The sequence below is a fragment of the Castanea sativa genome, chromosome 6 (genome assembly GCF_040712315.1).
Source record: "Castanea sativa cultivar Marrone di Chiusa Pesio chromosome 6, ASM4071231v1".
NCBI lineage: Eukaryota > Viridiplantae > Streptophyta > Magnoliopsida > Fagales > Fagaceae > Castanea > Castanea sativa.
Window position 1 is genome coordinate 1639647 of NC_134018.1, and position 14897 is coordinate 1654543.

A 14897-nucleotide genomic window follows, 5' to 3' on the forward strand; every position below is an offset into this window, starting at 1 on the left:
TATCACAATGAGAAATGATATGTCCACAACATTTTTACAACAAATTCTAAGTGGCAGGTTATTAGGTAACTCAATAATTATTGTTGTTGTTCATTGGATTTCGGAGGAACTACTTCCGTTAGAATTGAGGAATTACTGCGATTATTAATAATTATGAAAAACTATTTTCAACAAATATATACATATATATATATATATATATATATATATATATATATATATATATATATATATATATGACAAACTATGAATTTTATTTTATCATTAAAAAAGTTTAATATTGATTACCAATGCCAATTATGCTTCAAACTGATTTTTCCTTTGTCTTTTTTCTTCCCTCACCTATTTTAATTAAATTTTTTATTTTAAAGAAAATTTTAGTTTTACACTCAATTTATTTCAATGAAAAACCTCATGTGAAGATAATTTTTCATATTTTCTTGTGTTTGGTAATATAAGAAAAAAAAGGGTAAAATGAAAATAATCGGTTAAATTCACTTATTTTGCTTGGCATGAGATAGAGTAATTTTTCGCCTTTTTTTTTTTGTGGTAAAAATAACTTTATCTTATGCAAAGCTAAATATGGAAAACAATTCTATTTTGCATGAGGTTAAACAAAGGAAGTCAAAATATAGTTTTCCAACTCATTTTAAGGTCGCTTCCAAAAAAAAAATGATATAATTTTTTAGATTTTGAAACATAATTTACTTTTTAGAAAATATTAATGTTGAAACAAATTGAGTGATAATTATAATAAAAATTTAGGAATGACCTTAAGCATTTGGTACCTCTATAAATCTGTTGTACTAATGTTATATAAACTGAATGTAATTTTTAATACAATGGCAATATGGTGGACAATTTGCCTACAGATTATTTTTTGGTAGAAAAAAAAAAAAACCGTTGATGGAGAAAGGGTGACGTCCCTTACGACACTGTGTGAGCAAGTTACCAGGGTGCTTTGAATCTCAAATTTAGGTCTACCCACCCCACCTATTTGTGAGACTCGACCCCAAGTGCTTATGGCGAGGAATCCGAGCTCATATATAACACTCTACTGACAAGCTTATGTGGTTTTGCTTATAGAATTTACTATCATATAAATCTCATAAAATTACATGAATTATAGATTTGGCCTTAAAATTACATAGAACACCGTAGGCTCTAAAAAATGGACCTACTTTTCATTTCTTTTTAGCAAGGTTCACAGCAATAGGACTCCTGACTGAGTGCTTGCCGTCTGACCAAATCATATCTCCAAATACATAGCCAGCTTTAGTGCCTATTTTGGCAAAATTGGGCGTAATAATAACCTGGAAGGTCTTCTTTTCACCAGTTGTCTTGAACTCCAAAACACTAGGTTTGATAGTGACGAAAACTGCAAAGGGTTGCCTGACACGCACTTTGTATGTGCCTGGAGAACCAACATTAGTTACTGTTCTAGTAAGAGTCACCTCGCGTCCTTGGATGTTAGGAACTGCGATTGAAGGGTAGTTGAAGTTCTCTAGACTGTAAGTTCGGGGACATAAATAAGGATTCTGAGAAAATAATCGGATCATGGTATCATTGTAGCCACGAGCACATAAGAAGTTCAAGTAATCTTCAGTGGTAGCGTCATAAACGAGTCCAGGGTCCATTGCACTGTTTGGGTGCACATGTCCTGAACCATAGGCAAATGGTGTCGCTTTGGCAATGGATGAGTCCAGAATTGACTTCCTGGTGTTATCTCGGGTTTTTGCTGGAATTGAAAATGGAAATGGAGAGATTAGAGGTGGTGAACAAGAATGTGTGACACTTGTCTGACTTCACAGCATGAGGGATTTGCAATATGAACTTCAAGAGAACGTTTACCTGTAGTCATGATTGCAGATTTGATAGCTGACGGACTCCAGTGAGGGTACCGTGTTTTGAGAAGGCCAACAATGCCAGCAACATGAGGACATGACATGGAAGTGCCAGAGAGTAGAGAGTAAGGAAACCGGCGTTTGTCATTAGCTAATCCAGAGGGACTTACTGCTTCGGTGAAAGCAGCAAGTATGCTCACTCCTGGTCCAGTGATATCAGGCTGCAATTAAAGCAAAAGTTAAGCACATAAGAGAATCTGCACATGATGTATACTTGAAAACAATACCAAAAAAAAAAAAATGTTGAAGATTGAATTGCTTAGCAGACCTTGAGAATTGTTGGCTCAACGGTATTAGGTCCCCTAGACGAGAATGCAGCCATAAATGGTGCTGGCTTTACTTCTAATAGTGTCTTTACATCAGTAATGGAAGCAATGGGGTTCCTATTACAAAGAAATATCCATTCATAACAATTATAACTTGTTAGAAAATAATCTTGTGTCTCACTAGTTCAAAAATGACTGTAAGAAGTGAAAAAGATAAGTACTTGGTTCTGTTAAGGTAAGCAAATATGATTTGGCCATCAGTGTAGTTGATATGTGCAGCAGGTAGCACATGAGGATCAGCTGAAAGATCATTTCCATCAGCCACACTATTAGCCAATATCATACCTACAGCACCTGCCCTAAGACACTCAGTGCCCTTTTCAACTCTTGCAGTCTCCCCTCGTATACACAACACAATCTTGCCTTTCACCTTTATGGGATCAAGACTTCCAGGAAGGCAAAGCGGACTACCAGAAAAGATTGGGAAAAAAAAACTCAGTTTTATATGGTAGAGAATTGAAGAAAGGTAATCATACAATTTGGCATTACAAAATTATATTTGCGTTAGATTAAGGACATGGAATGGCTGTGCTTACGCTGATGTGGTTGATACGTTTGCAATATTGGCATTTGCAGCACTGATCAGTGGATAGAACTTTCCACCTGGCACGCCTGAAGCTGAAAGACTTATTCCCTAACAGTGAAAATTAGGAATGTCACTACAACTCTTTTCATGTAATGAATAAGGATAACTATATATTTCTTGTCAAAAGTTGCATTTGGAGGAAATTTTAAAAAAAATTCCTGGTCGTTTCCAGAACTAGTTTATCAATAATGCTCTTTTATATATGCATTTTATGGGAAAAAAAAATGGTAGGGTTGAACTCCCACCTATTCCAACTGCAATGCCAAAGGCAAAGCACCTTAGTATTAAGAATCATCTAATTGTTGCAGATTCAATGTAAGGGCATAGCTAAATAAGCGAACAGCTCAGAACTTAGCTAGCCACAACTCACTTTCGTGTTATATGCATACTGAAACTAATCCCTTGAATATTTTTATACATGGACTGAGAAAAATAAGATATACAATACCTTGAATTGCTTCTTGTTGCCAAGAGAAACAAAGTTAGCAAAATTCCTGTCTGTTGTACTAGCCCCAACTGTTAAAATCCATGGAGCCACGTTTGCTACAGTCTCCGGATTTGGTCCATTATTGCCTGCTGAGCATACCACAGCAATATTATTCTTAACAGCATGGAAGGAACTTATTGATAACCCATCATTGAAAAATTCAGTGTCACCAGCGCCACCAAGAGATATTGAGAGCACATCAACACCATCACTTATTGCAGCATCAACGGCAGCCATGATATCTGCATCATAGCACCCGCCACCGGCCTCGGTTTCTGGCCAGCAGACCTTGTAGGCAGCCACACGGGCTCTTGGTGATCCACCCGATGCAGTGCCATTGCCAATGTTAAGAATACTAGTGTGGGGTACAAAGTTACCACCAGCGGTAGATAAGGTATGGGTGCCATGGCCCTGCAGATCACGAGCAGAGTTAAAGGATTCGTTAAGAGGAGCTCCTAAAGCTGCAGCATAACCTTTGTTGAAGTACCGAACTCCTATCAACTTCCTGCGTACATGACAAATAAAAACGGTGAAGCCGGGCCATATTCAAATGTGAAAATATGAGAATAGAGAGCATAATAGGAAGCTTTTCAAAATTTATAAACTCATTTCTGTTATCAAAATCAAAATTCTGTCTCTTTTCGGTTATCAATGTAAACTACGTGAAAGTAATCATAGACTGTTTCGATATGAATTCATTAAGGCAATACACAATCGGATGAGGTATCTTCTATTCAAAATTTGTTAGAGAAAATTGGCATGAGTGGATGGATAAAAGAAGACCTGTTGCAACGAACTCCATCTTCATGGCCAGGTTGACAGATGCCACGCCATTTGGCTGGGACGGGACCAAACCCCGTATCTTGGAAGCTCTTTGATTCCGGCCAAGCACCTAGCACAATCCCATTGAAAAAAGAGGGTACATAAAATGTTAAAACAAAATAGCAGTCAACATAGGAAAATTTGCACAAATATTTTTTATATATACATGTGAACATAATACAAAAGGTTTATTATATATATATGGTACTATAGGTTGTTGAAAAACAAGCATGCCATGAATCTCTAATATACATTATTTTGTAACATGAGACCAACACATTACAATCTGAAAAATATAAAATTGGGTTGGTCAAATCAACTAAGAAACATCATGCGTTGGTTTGAAATATATCAAAATTGACCTGATAATTGATCTAATAATAAAAAATTATGAGTCAAATATGTTCATGTCAAAGCAGTAATACAAAGCATATTGTTTTCATTATAGCCAACTTTAAGGGCTTGTACAAAGAAGTTAGTTGGACTAGAAACATGCATGCAACATTTTCATATTTCTTCACAATTTGTGAAAGGAAAAGCAATTAATCTTGTAGTAAAAGAGAATATAAGACTCACCGGTGTCAAGGGTTCCAATGATTACATCTTCACCAAACCTCCCTGCTTTCCATGCTGATGAAACAGGAATTTGTCCATTTTTAGTAAGCCCAAGAAATTCCCATGACCGGGTTGTGTGCAGTTTTCTTGGTAGGTTTGGGAAGACTGATATTACTCTTGGATCCTCTGCAAGTGAAAACACAGTCATTGTCAGATATAGTCCCCACTGCCATAAATTTAGCTTGCAGCAGGGACCGAAACAGAGGAAAACAGAGCCATCAATGTAAAAATCCAGAGAACTGAATTGGATTGTATTCCTCACTTGCAATGTCTGCTGCTTCTTTCTCATCAAGCATTGCAGCAAAACCATTGATATGTCTTGTATAAGAGTAAATGATTGCATCCTTAGCCTTCACAGTACTGTGCAAGAAATTTATAAATAACAAAGTTGTCATTTTTATTCAACATTGACCAAAAAGGAAAAAGAAAGAGGAACATAAGTTATACAGGACACCTGTTATCAAATTTTATACCTTCCTACAAATGATCCAAGCAAGTCTAAGTGAGAATTCGTCACACTGTCAAGTTCTTGCAATGAAGCATCAAATAGATGCGATTGTGCTCCCATGTACACAACATAAGACTGCACCAAGATGTAAAAACTAAGGCCATTGATGAAACAGTTATCGAAATCTATCGAACACCCAGATCAATACTGGTAATGACATACATTTAGAACTTGAAATTTTATTCACATGCATAAAATATCAAAACCTTTTCAGGAAAACAAAAAACATAGAACTTTGAATGACAACATTGATCAGAAACCAAAATGTTGTTACCTTTTTAGCGCCATTGGTGGTGGTATGTAGCAGAAAGAAAACAACAAGGGATAAAAGAAGCGAGGGGAGGAACGAAAGTGTCATTTTTTTTTTTTTTTTAAATAACTCTCTCTAGTCACAAAACCAAAGAATAAAATTTTGTGAATAGAGATAGTAAGGAGACTCTGCTTTCCTCTGCTTTTATAACTCTGTTTTGCTCTGTCTTTGGATGATGCAGATAATTGGCCATCCTTCAATAACGGAAAGTACTATGGTTTGTCCATTTCAAGAGGATAACTTTTCAATAGAATATATTCAATTTACAGAATGGCTTTGCGATTCTTTATTATTCAAATAACAAAGTCGTATGATTTTGCTCTGTCATGTAAATGTACCATTACTCTAACCCGCGGTAAAAATGGAACAAGTTGACCTCCTATAACCTACTGCCATTTTGAACTATTTTTTAAACGGTTTTTCAACATTCCAAGATTAGATTATAACAAATATGAGGTACACCACATTTCATTCAAATTCACAACTAGGTTCAAAGAGTTGGTTTCAACTGTGAACTTCATCATTGAAGAGCCTCGGGTTGGTTTAACATAGGATATAAAATGTGGGTTACAGTTTTTTTTTTTTTTTTTTTTGTTGAGAAACTATAGGTTCAAGCAGTGGCGGTTCCAAGATTTTGTTCTAAGGGGGTCAATAAGAAGATATATCTTGGGTAAAATATGAATTTTACGGTTTACACGATTTCTTTATTACAAATTTGTCTATAGTACATACTAGAAATAGAATAAAAAATAAATTACAGGTTCATTTGACATATTTTTTCTTAATATAATAAACATGTTAATTATGTTAAGTGAATTTTAATTATTACTGCTTAAAATACTTTTATTTATTAGTTTAGGACAACTATATGTTCACATTGTACTATCAATGCAAGATTTATATTGTACACATTTATTTAGAATCAATGTAACATTTACATTATAGATAATGATACTATACCCATTTGCAAAAAATATACAATATTGTACACGTTCAGAAACAATGTAAATATTGTATCAAAAAAAAAAGAAAAAGAAACAATGTAAATATTACATTAATAGTACAAGGTAAACTATGTATTTTCTATTAGTTTATTTCAAATTTGTTAAGATCTAAATGGTTTTTTTTTTTTAAGATTTAAGATTAAAAAAAAAATTACTTTTGTTATTGGGCTTACTATTTCTCCCATATTTAAGATAAAATTGGTTTGTTGTTAGGCATTTTTTGTGTTTAAAAAGATCAAAATATTGTTAAAAGAATCATAATTAAACTTATTTCAAGCGGGTTTTAAAAAAATTTAGGGTCAACGCGTTCAAAATTTTATTTTAAGAGGGTAAAATAACCCAAAAAATCTGTTGTATTCTATGCATGGCGCTGCCCATGGGTTCAAGTTTAGTTTAACAGATAAAATCTGTTGTATTCTATCCACAAAATAAAAAGGTAAAATCTATCGTAATTAAAAACTTAAGTTAACATTAAAAAAAAACTTTAAGTTTGAATCCTTCTTAACTATGCATGGTGCCGCCCATGGGTTCAAGTTTAGTTTAACAGATAAAATCTGTTGTATTCTATCCACAAAATAAAAAGGTAAAATCTATTGTAATTAAAAACTTAAGTTAAAATTAAAAAAAAACTTTAAGTTTGAATCCTTCTTAGCCTAATGATGATGAGTAATTGCCATTTGTCATGTAGTAGATGTTACCGGATTCAAATCCAATAGTATCCATAGGCAAAGCCTAGGAGATCCAAAGGGAGCAAATGGTCCATCCAAAAAAAAGAAATTTTATTTTAAGACTACAACATTTATTACACATTTTTCAAAACTATCCTAGGTGTATAAACGATGACTAACCAACTTTCACTTTCGCATGAACCCATCGCTCATAATCAGCTAAGATAATCGTGGTAAAGTGTGTAGAATAATTTGTAGCCCATAGTTTTACCCCTCCTTTATTGTTAATTAATTTTTTTTTCCTTTTTTTTTTGTTGTTGTTCATATATTAATTATTTTCTCACTCTTATAACAAATACATTCATAAAAAGAAATAAAATATTTCATATTTCATCAATGTATTTTTAATATTTAAAACTTATAAAAATATAATGAGGATAGGGAAGGGAAAAAAAGAAGAAGGAACATAATGAAGTTAAAATTTTAATCTTCAACAAAATATATTATTGTTATCTTCCAATAGTCATGTATAAATAAAAAGCTCTCAAATTCTTGATGTAACAATTGATTCTCTTTCAGAAGTATTTGTGTAATAAGCAATTAAAACTTTGGGACAATCACATAATAACTCTGATTTGTGTAAGTTGTACTTTGTGTCTATCTTCTATTAAAAAAAATTATTCATAAGTGCAATTTTGAACTTGAAAAAAAAAAGGCTTATTCATTCAAAAAAATCATTAAAGATAAACAAATATAATAAATATGTTATCATTTTGTGGATATCCTTACATTAAAATATCACTTGATATACACATGAATGACTTTTTATATTTCATATTGATCATAAGTAGTGTGTATATATATTCAAATGTACGTATGTTTATGTGTATATATTTTGGCCTTCGAAATCAAATCATAACTCCGCCACTAATCGTATTTATACATTGCTTAAGAGTGTGTTGTGTGTAGTATAACTTGTCTCATCTCCTCCCTCAAAAGTTAACCATGGCTTTTGAGTGTAATTTTGTGGTGTGTCTTCGTGTTAAAACCACATTCCTTCTCTTTATGTGTGTGTATTTCTCAAAAGATAAAAAACACCCTTTGAATATATCTACAAGAATGAAGTCTGTTAAGTAAGTTATTATTACTATTCTCTTTTGTTAATATAGGTCTCAAGAGTTCTTCGAGCATCTACTCTTCCACGCATGTGTAGTCACTCTAGATTATTTCAAGAAGAAATTCCTTGAGCATGGCATAAAATGCTTGCTATATAGGAGTTTTGATCTTTGGACCTTATGGATTTCGTGAGGCCTTGACTTAGGTTAAGTGAGTTATTATGATGTAATAGGAAGGGTGGAGGTGAAATTTCATGCATGAAGCTATGTAAATGGGTAAATACTAGCACTAGTCTATTTATTGTTAATTTGTTTATGCCATTTGATCACACAAATTTTTATTTTTATTTTTTCCTTTGATAAGCAGACACAAATGGGGGTTGTACATAACAATAAAACCGTGTAATCATTCTAAAAGGATTGGAGTGACGCACAAAATAGGGGTTGTACGTAGTTAATTTGGCTTTGTATCTAACAATTAACAAACCGTATGGATTTGATCAGAAGAAGTTCAGAGCTATACCGTGTAAAGATGCTAAAGGATTGAACCATGCTGCCATATATATAGTGGTACCTTATGACTACTTGCCTCAGTTTTTGTGATATAAGATCTTATAAGACATTTTTTTAAAGTTAAATATATATATATATATATATATATATATGTGTGTGTGTGTGTGTGTGTGTGTGTGTGTGTGTGCACGCGCGCGCGCATACATTTGGCACATACTATATATATGCAGCTATGAGCCTATGACATATACATCTAAGCAATTTTTATATGAGAGTGGCTTGCTACATCAAAAAATCAAGTAAACTAAATGCTTAAACTTCAATATGTTTTTATTCCCCTTTTATATGATTTTATAGTTTGCCTAAGTATTCATATATTGTAAAGCTAGCCTTTAGACTCTTATATTTTTTTGGGTAAAAGTTAATAATTTGTATCTATTATAATTTGAATATATATATATATATATATATTTATTTATTTTTCAAAAAAAAAATGATAAACTTTAGAGATAAGCAATAACTGTTATTTGTTTTTTAAATGTGTGATATAGAGAAAAGTTTGGGTAGGAAAAATAAGATGAATGTGAGGAGAAGGAAGACTATATTTTAGGAGTTCTCTTAGTTTTTTATTACTTATTTATTTTTTAAATTGAGGTGTTTTACTTTTATTTGGATGAAAAAAGAAAAAATGCTAAATTTTATGGAAAAAAAATAAACGTAAAAAAAAATTCTAAATTTTAGGAGTTCTTTTTTAAAATTCAAAATGAAATTTGTTATTTGCAATTTATGACCCTATTTCTAAGAGAAATTGCCCTTCATTAATAAGGGTGTTTTTAAACCATATAAAAATCCAGTTCAAATAAGAGAATCTTTCTATATATAGTACTAGTCTCTGAGCACGCGCTTACACATATACTTAGAGGCTCTTCTATTTTTTTTTTTGGTAAAAATTAATAATTTGCATCTATTATAATTTAGAAATATTTTTTTGAAAAATAAATTTTAGAGATAAACAATAACCATAATTTCTTTTTTAAACATAAAGGGAAAAGATCCTAAATTTACAGAATTTTCTTTTAGAATTTAAAATGAAATTTTCTATTTGATATTTATGACCTTTTATTAATGAGAGTATTTTTGAACCACATAAAAGTCCAGTTGAAAGAGATAAATCCTCTTACATATAGTAAGTATAGATAAATGATTCAATTTTAGTGGTTATACAAAATCAACTTTATAAATGTGATTACCATTTCTTTTCTGGAATATGATAATATAATTTACCTACTTATTTTGTCAGCATGCTGAAATATAATTTTAAGTGTATGATCTTCTAATTTTTGTGCTTTTGAAACTATTTTGGGACAATAGCATTACAATATATATATCTGTAAGTGCACAATTGCACCTGGCCCCAAGAACAGTTATGGGCTCAGGCCCAATGAGCCTTAAACAATATGAATTTGTAGAGTGTGGGCTTGAAACCCAGGTTAGAAGTGTGTGAGGATTAAATGACAAACTAAAGATTGCAAATACTTGGAAACAACAAGGAATATAGTAAATCAGCTTCCTCGGACGTAAGCCGAGAGTTGTTCTTATATTATCTCTCTCTCTTTGTTTCTTTTTCCTTTTAGGTTACAAAAAGTCCGTCCCTCTTTTCTGTCTTAGATTGCTCTTTAAATACGACTCTTTTGAATACTTTGTACACGTGTTGCCCCACCTCCCCCTTAGCCTAGATATTTCTTTTCTTAGTGCCTTTGAATAGTAAACTAAGTTTCCCTTCCACTCGTTCAAAGTGTCACTTCCCCATTAATGCGGCCAGGGCGGTAGGTGCAGGGTCTTTAATGTGGAGGTAGCAGCCTTTATCTTTGATATTTCTCCAACATCGGTGCTTCTAGGACATTCAAGGGTTCACCCCCTTTAACCATTGGTTTTGACCGTGTCCTTCCCTAACCTTTACCATGAAGTCCCGGGTTCTCCGGTGTCAGTCCGAAGGGAAAAATCATCCTCGGCTGGATCCTCGGACCCTCGGCGTATGGGCCGACCCGTAGTACTAACAAGTCTTAAACCCAAGAGCAGGTCGGCCTTCCTTAGCATGACCCAATGGCCCATATTCCCATCAAGGTCTTTTTACTCCCCACAATAGCCCCTCAAAACTCTAATTTTCGACATCCGAGGAGAAAAATAGGGTTTTGATCTGACGAGGATCCACTCCACACACTTTGTAAGTGATGGCACGTGTGGAAATCGTTTCGCGTCCCAGAAGATGCCACTTGGCGGTGTTATTTTCAAAAACGCGCGCATTTATTACTGTAAGTTACTCTTTGTCTCCCATGTTCAATGGTGAGATGGGCATCCAACGGTCTTTGTTACTCCACGAAATTTTAGGCGGGACAAATATAATTTCGAGGCCGCCTTTTCGCACGTCGTGACGCCTCGGGAACCTGCGCCTTCCTTTAATTCCTCAGGGACTAATCCCATCAAAACATCAGCCATCATACCTTACTTGCAGAAAACCGTGGAAACTTGCACACCTTCAACCTTGTAAGTTCTTGCTCCTTCTATTCTTAACCTTTTCTCCTCGGTCTTTGTCCTCGGCTGTCACTACAAACATTCTCCCTCTTAGAGTTTAATCTCTCGTTCCTTTATAATGGGAAGATTCAAGTGTCTAGTTGATACCGCCGCTAGGATGGAAGGCTTTAGGGCCAAGTACGGTATTCCCAGCGACGTAGGGTTAAAATATTGCCCGGCAGAAGCCGTGGCCGGTTCTAGGAAAGAGGGAGAGGTTATCATCCCAATGATAGCCTTTATAGAGGGTGGGATGACCCTTCCAATGAGACCTGTAACTAGGGAGTACCTTCGCAACCACCGGTTGTGTCCCGATCAGTGCCTCCCAAACGTTTTTAGAGTTTTGGGTAGTGTAGATGCTCTAAACGAGCAGATGGGTTTAAACCTCACCTGGCACGACGTCGTCTTTCTATACGAGTCCCATAAACTTTCTAAGGTAGGTTATTACATTAAGTCTCGGTCCAGTACCGTTAGGCTAATCTCCTGTCTGCCCAAATCCAACAAAGGCATGAAGGACGACTACTTGATCGTGTCTGGGAACTGGCACGACGGCCTCCACTGCCCAGTTGAGTGGGGAGATCCAGGTGCGACACCTTAGGATTAACCTCCCCACCTCGCAACTTCCTTGACACTCACAAACATGCACACTAATATGTGTTTATATTTGTTTAACTTTGTCACTTGTTATGTGAATCTGACCATGTTGTTCACTTTCACGTCTTTCTTTACAGATAAGCAGCATGTGCGTCCACGCTTGAGCCACTGCAGCGTTGCCGATCTAAACCGAGTGCTTCGCTCCGAGGTGTTTGTCAGCGAGGACCTACAACTGAGAGCCGCCCATCTGATTTTAGGATACGATCCCATCTCCTCGGACTTCCAAGAAATAGAAAACGCCATAATCGCAGGTGACCGGAGGCGAAGAAAACTAAACATAGCCCGGCCCAACTTTTTGGACGACCACGATCTCCCTGACGCCCCTGACACCGTTTTATACAACCAGGCCATAGCGGCAATTCCCCTCGCCGTGCATTCCCAGGCAACTATTGTTCCAGAGGAGCAGGTGTCTTCTTCTCATACACTAGACGAAGAGATAGATCAATTCCAATTCGAAGACACCGAACGACCTCGAGGGAATCAGTTCGTCGTGCTTTCAGACGAGGAGGAAGAAGCTACCGAGGCCTCCGGAATTGTAGGGTTTGTAGTTGCCCAACCGGAAGACGAAGCCGAGGAAGACATGGATAGGATGCAAGATCTCCTAGTTAAGAGAGGTGCGAAGGTCGCCGAGAAAAAGACGGGTGGGTCCAAAGTTTTTCAAACTTTGCCACCTCCTCCTCCTCCTCCAGCTGAGCCAAAACTTCCCGCCGAGGATCCCAAAAAGAAGAGAAAGGGGGATACCGAAGGGACGATCAATAAGGACCCCAAGAAACCACGACAACAACTCCCACCGGTTCAGCAGTAGAAGCTGGACAAAGGCAAGGGTAGGGCCCGCTTAGTTGAAAGCGGGGAAATCAGGGACGAGGCAGAAGTGCGCCAAGCACCGACCACCTGGTCCCCCGACCTAAAACTGGACGGCGCACCCATCTCGCCTCCGAGGATAAGGCGGTTCAACAAGGCCATGCCCACCACTTAGCTGAAGTGTTGGAACGCCCTCTCCTGCTGCCCAAGGACATGGAGACCTTGGAAAAAATGAGCCAGCCACAACTATTCCTCTCACTAAAAAGAGACTTAGCGTTGGTAAGTTTTTCCCCTTTTTAGGAAGATTCCACTTTTAACAATATTTATAAGTTTTTTTTTTTTTTTTTTTACTATTCCTGATTCCATCATACTTTGTTACAGGCCATTCAGGAGGTCTTTGTAGCCGAGAAGTTTATAGAAGACACTTGGAAGAAGGCCAGAACTGAGCTTGAAATCAGGCTGGAGACTGAGAAGTCCTTGGGCACAGCCCTTGCTGAGAATGAGAAGTTGACCTCAGAGGTGGCTGATCTAAAGAGAGAGAGGAATGGGGCCGAGGCGAATCTGAAGACCATGAAGACCCAGATAGAAGGGCAGCGCAAACTCCTTCGCGAAAGCGATGAAGAGCTCTCCCAAGCCCAAAGGGAGTGCTCGGATCTGAAAAAGGAACTTACGCTCTTTAGAGGCTGCCAAGCAGACGAGCTACGAGGAAGGGGTAGCAACAACCGAGGAGTAGCTGACAGAGGCCTTCGCGGCTTTGTGCCGGGAGTATTGTCAGAAAGTATGGGGGGAAGCCCTAAACGTAGCTGGAGTTCCTCTATCTTCGGATTTGAGGAAGTCCGAGAATGTTTGGCTTCCCTTGGAGATACAGGAGATTGAAGAGGCTCCTGCTGCTACTCCTACCCCTGAGCCGACTCTCCCGCTCCGCTCTCCTCGATGGTCCCACAAAGAAATTCGATCCTACGAACCTTCGGTTCCAACAAAGAGAAGGAAGGAGGAGGGGATGCGAGAAGGACTTGAGCGATTGAACCCAACGTCCTTCCAACGAAGACAGCCAGATAAAGGAAAGCAAGTCTTAACTCCTTTTAGCCGGAGTTGAGAAAGACCGAGGGCACCCGCACCTCTCAAAGAAGACCCCCCTCCAAAAGCTTAGGACCTATCTTTAGGACTTATCTTTTTCCATATTTGAATTATATGTAATGTATATTTGAATGATTAATGAAGAACAATTTCATTTGCTTTTCACTTGGGTTGTATCTGTTTTTACTTTATTCTTTTTGTACTTATTACAGAAGTTTCCCATTAATACATAGCAAAAGTTTCTCAGAGTAAACAAATCTAACTCCAAGGATTGCACAATCATAACTTCCACATAATCATGCGCATATTATTAAAGATTTAACAAAAGATGGCATAGTTGATACATTTGAACAATGCCTCGATTAAAAAGAAGAGAAGACCTCATATAACGATTAAACCCTTGTAATGCATAGCACCGTTTCTAGTAGGATGTAAGGTCCGAGGACCATTCCTTACACAAATTTGCTTAACACTTAAAGATATAAAACTTAAGATCCGAGTTAATAAACAGTAACGCATTAACACCCAGACATAATATGGAGTTAACTTTGATCAAAATCGTGGTCCGAAGATAAGACTTGACCAAGTTTCCGTTTGATTCTTAAAAATGATAACTTTAAATGTAAAATTTCCCAAAGCAGGAGGTCCAAAGACCCGGCATAACTAAGGTTCTGTTTAACAAATGACAAGACATCAATTTCCACAAGGTTTGTGATCCGAGAACTGCACTTAACCAAGTTTCTGTTTGATTCTTAAAAAAGATAACTTCAAATGTTAATTTTCCCAAAGCAGGAGGTCCGAAGACCCGGCATAACTAAGGTTCTGTTTAACAAATGACAAGACATCAATTTCCACAAGGTTTGTGGTCCGAGGACTGCACTTAACCAAGTTTCTGTTTGATTCTTAAAAATGATAACTTCAAATGTTAATTTTCCCAAA

At 36.3% G+C, this 14897-nt stretch overlaps 1 protein-coding gene across 1 annotated transcript; it reads right to left on the reverse strand.

Moving 5' to 3' along the window:
* Positions 1–1184: 1184 nt before the first annotated feature.
* On the reverse strand, positions 1185–5308 carry LOC142638560 (subtilisin-like protease SBT5.4). Its single transcript, XM_075812587.1, has 10 exons — positions 5214–5308; positions 5003–5100; positions 4702–4866; positions 4087–4195; positions 3265–3808; positions 2767–2864; positions 2392–2637; positions 2173–2287; positions 1852–2065; positions 1185–1738 (listed from the first exon to the last, which is right to left on the reverse strand). The coding sequence occupies exons 1-10, from the start codon at positions 5306–5308 to the stop codon at positions 1185–1187; spliced, it is 2238 nt and encodes a 745-aa protein (XP_075668702.1).
* Between the last annotated feature and the right edge of the window lie 9589 nt (positions 5309–14897).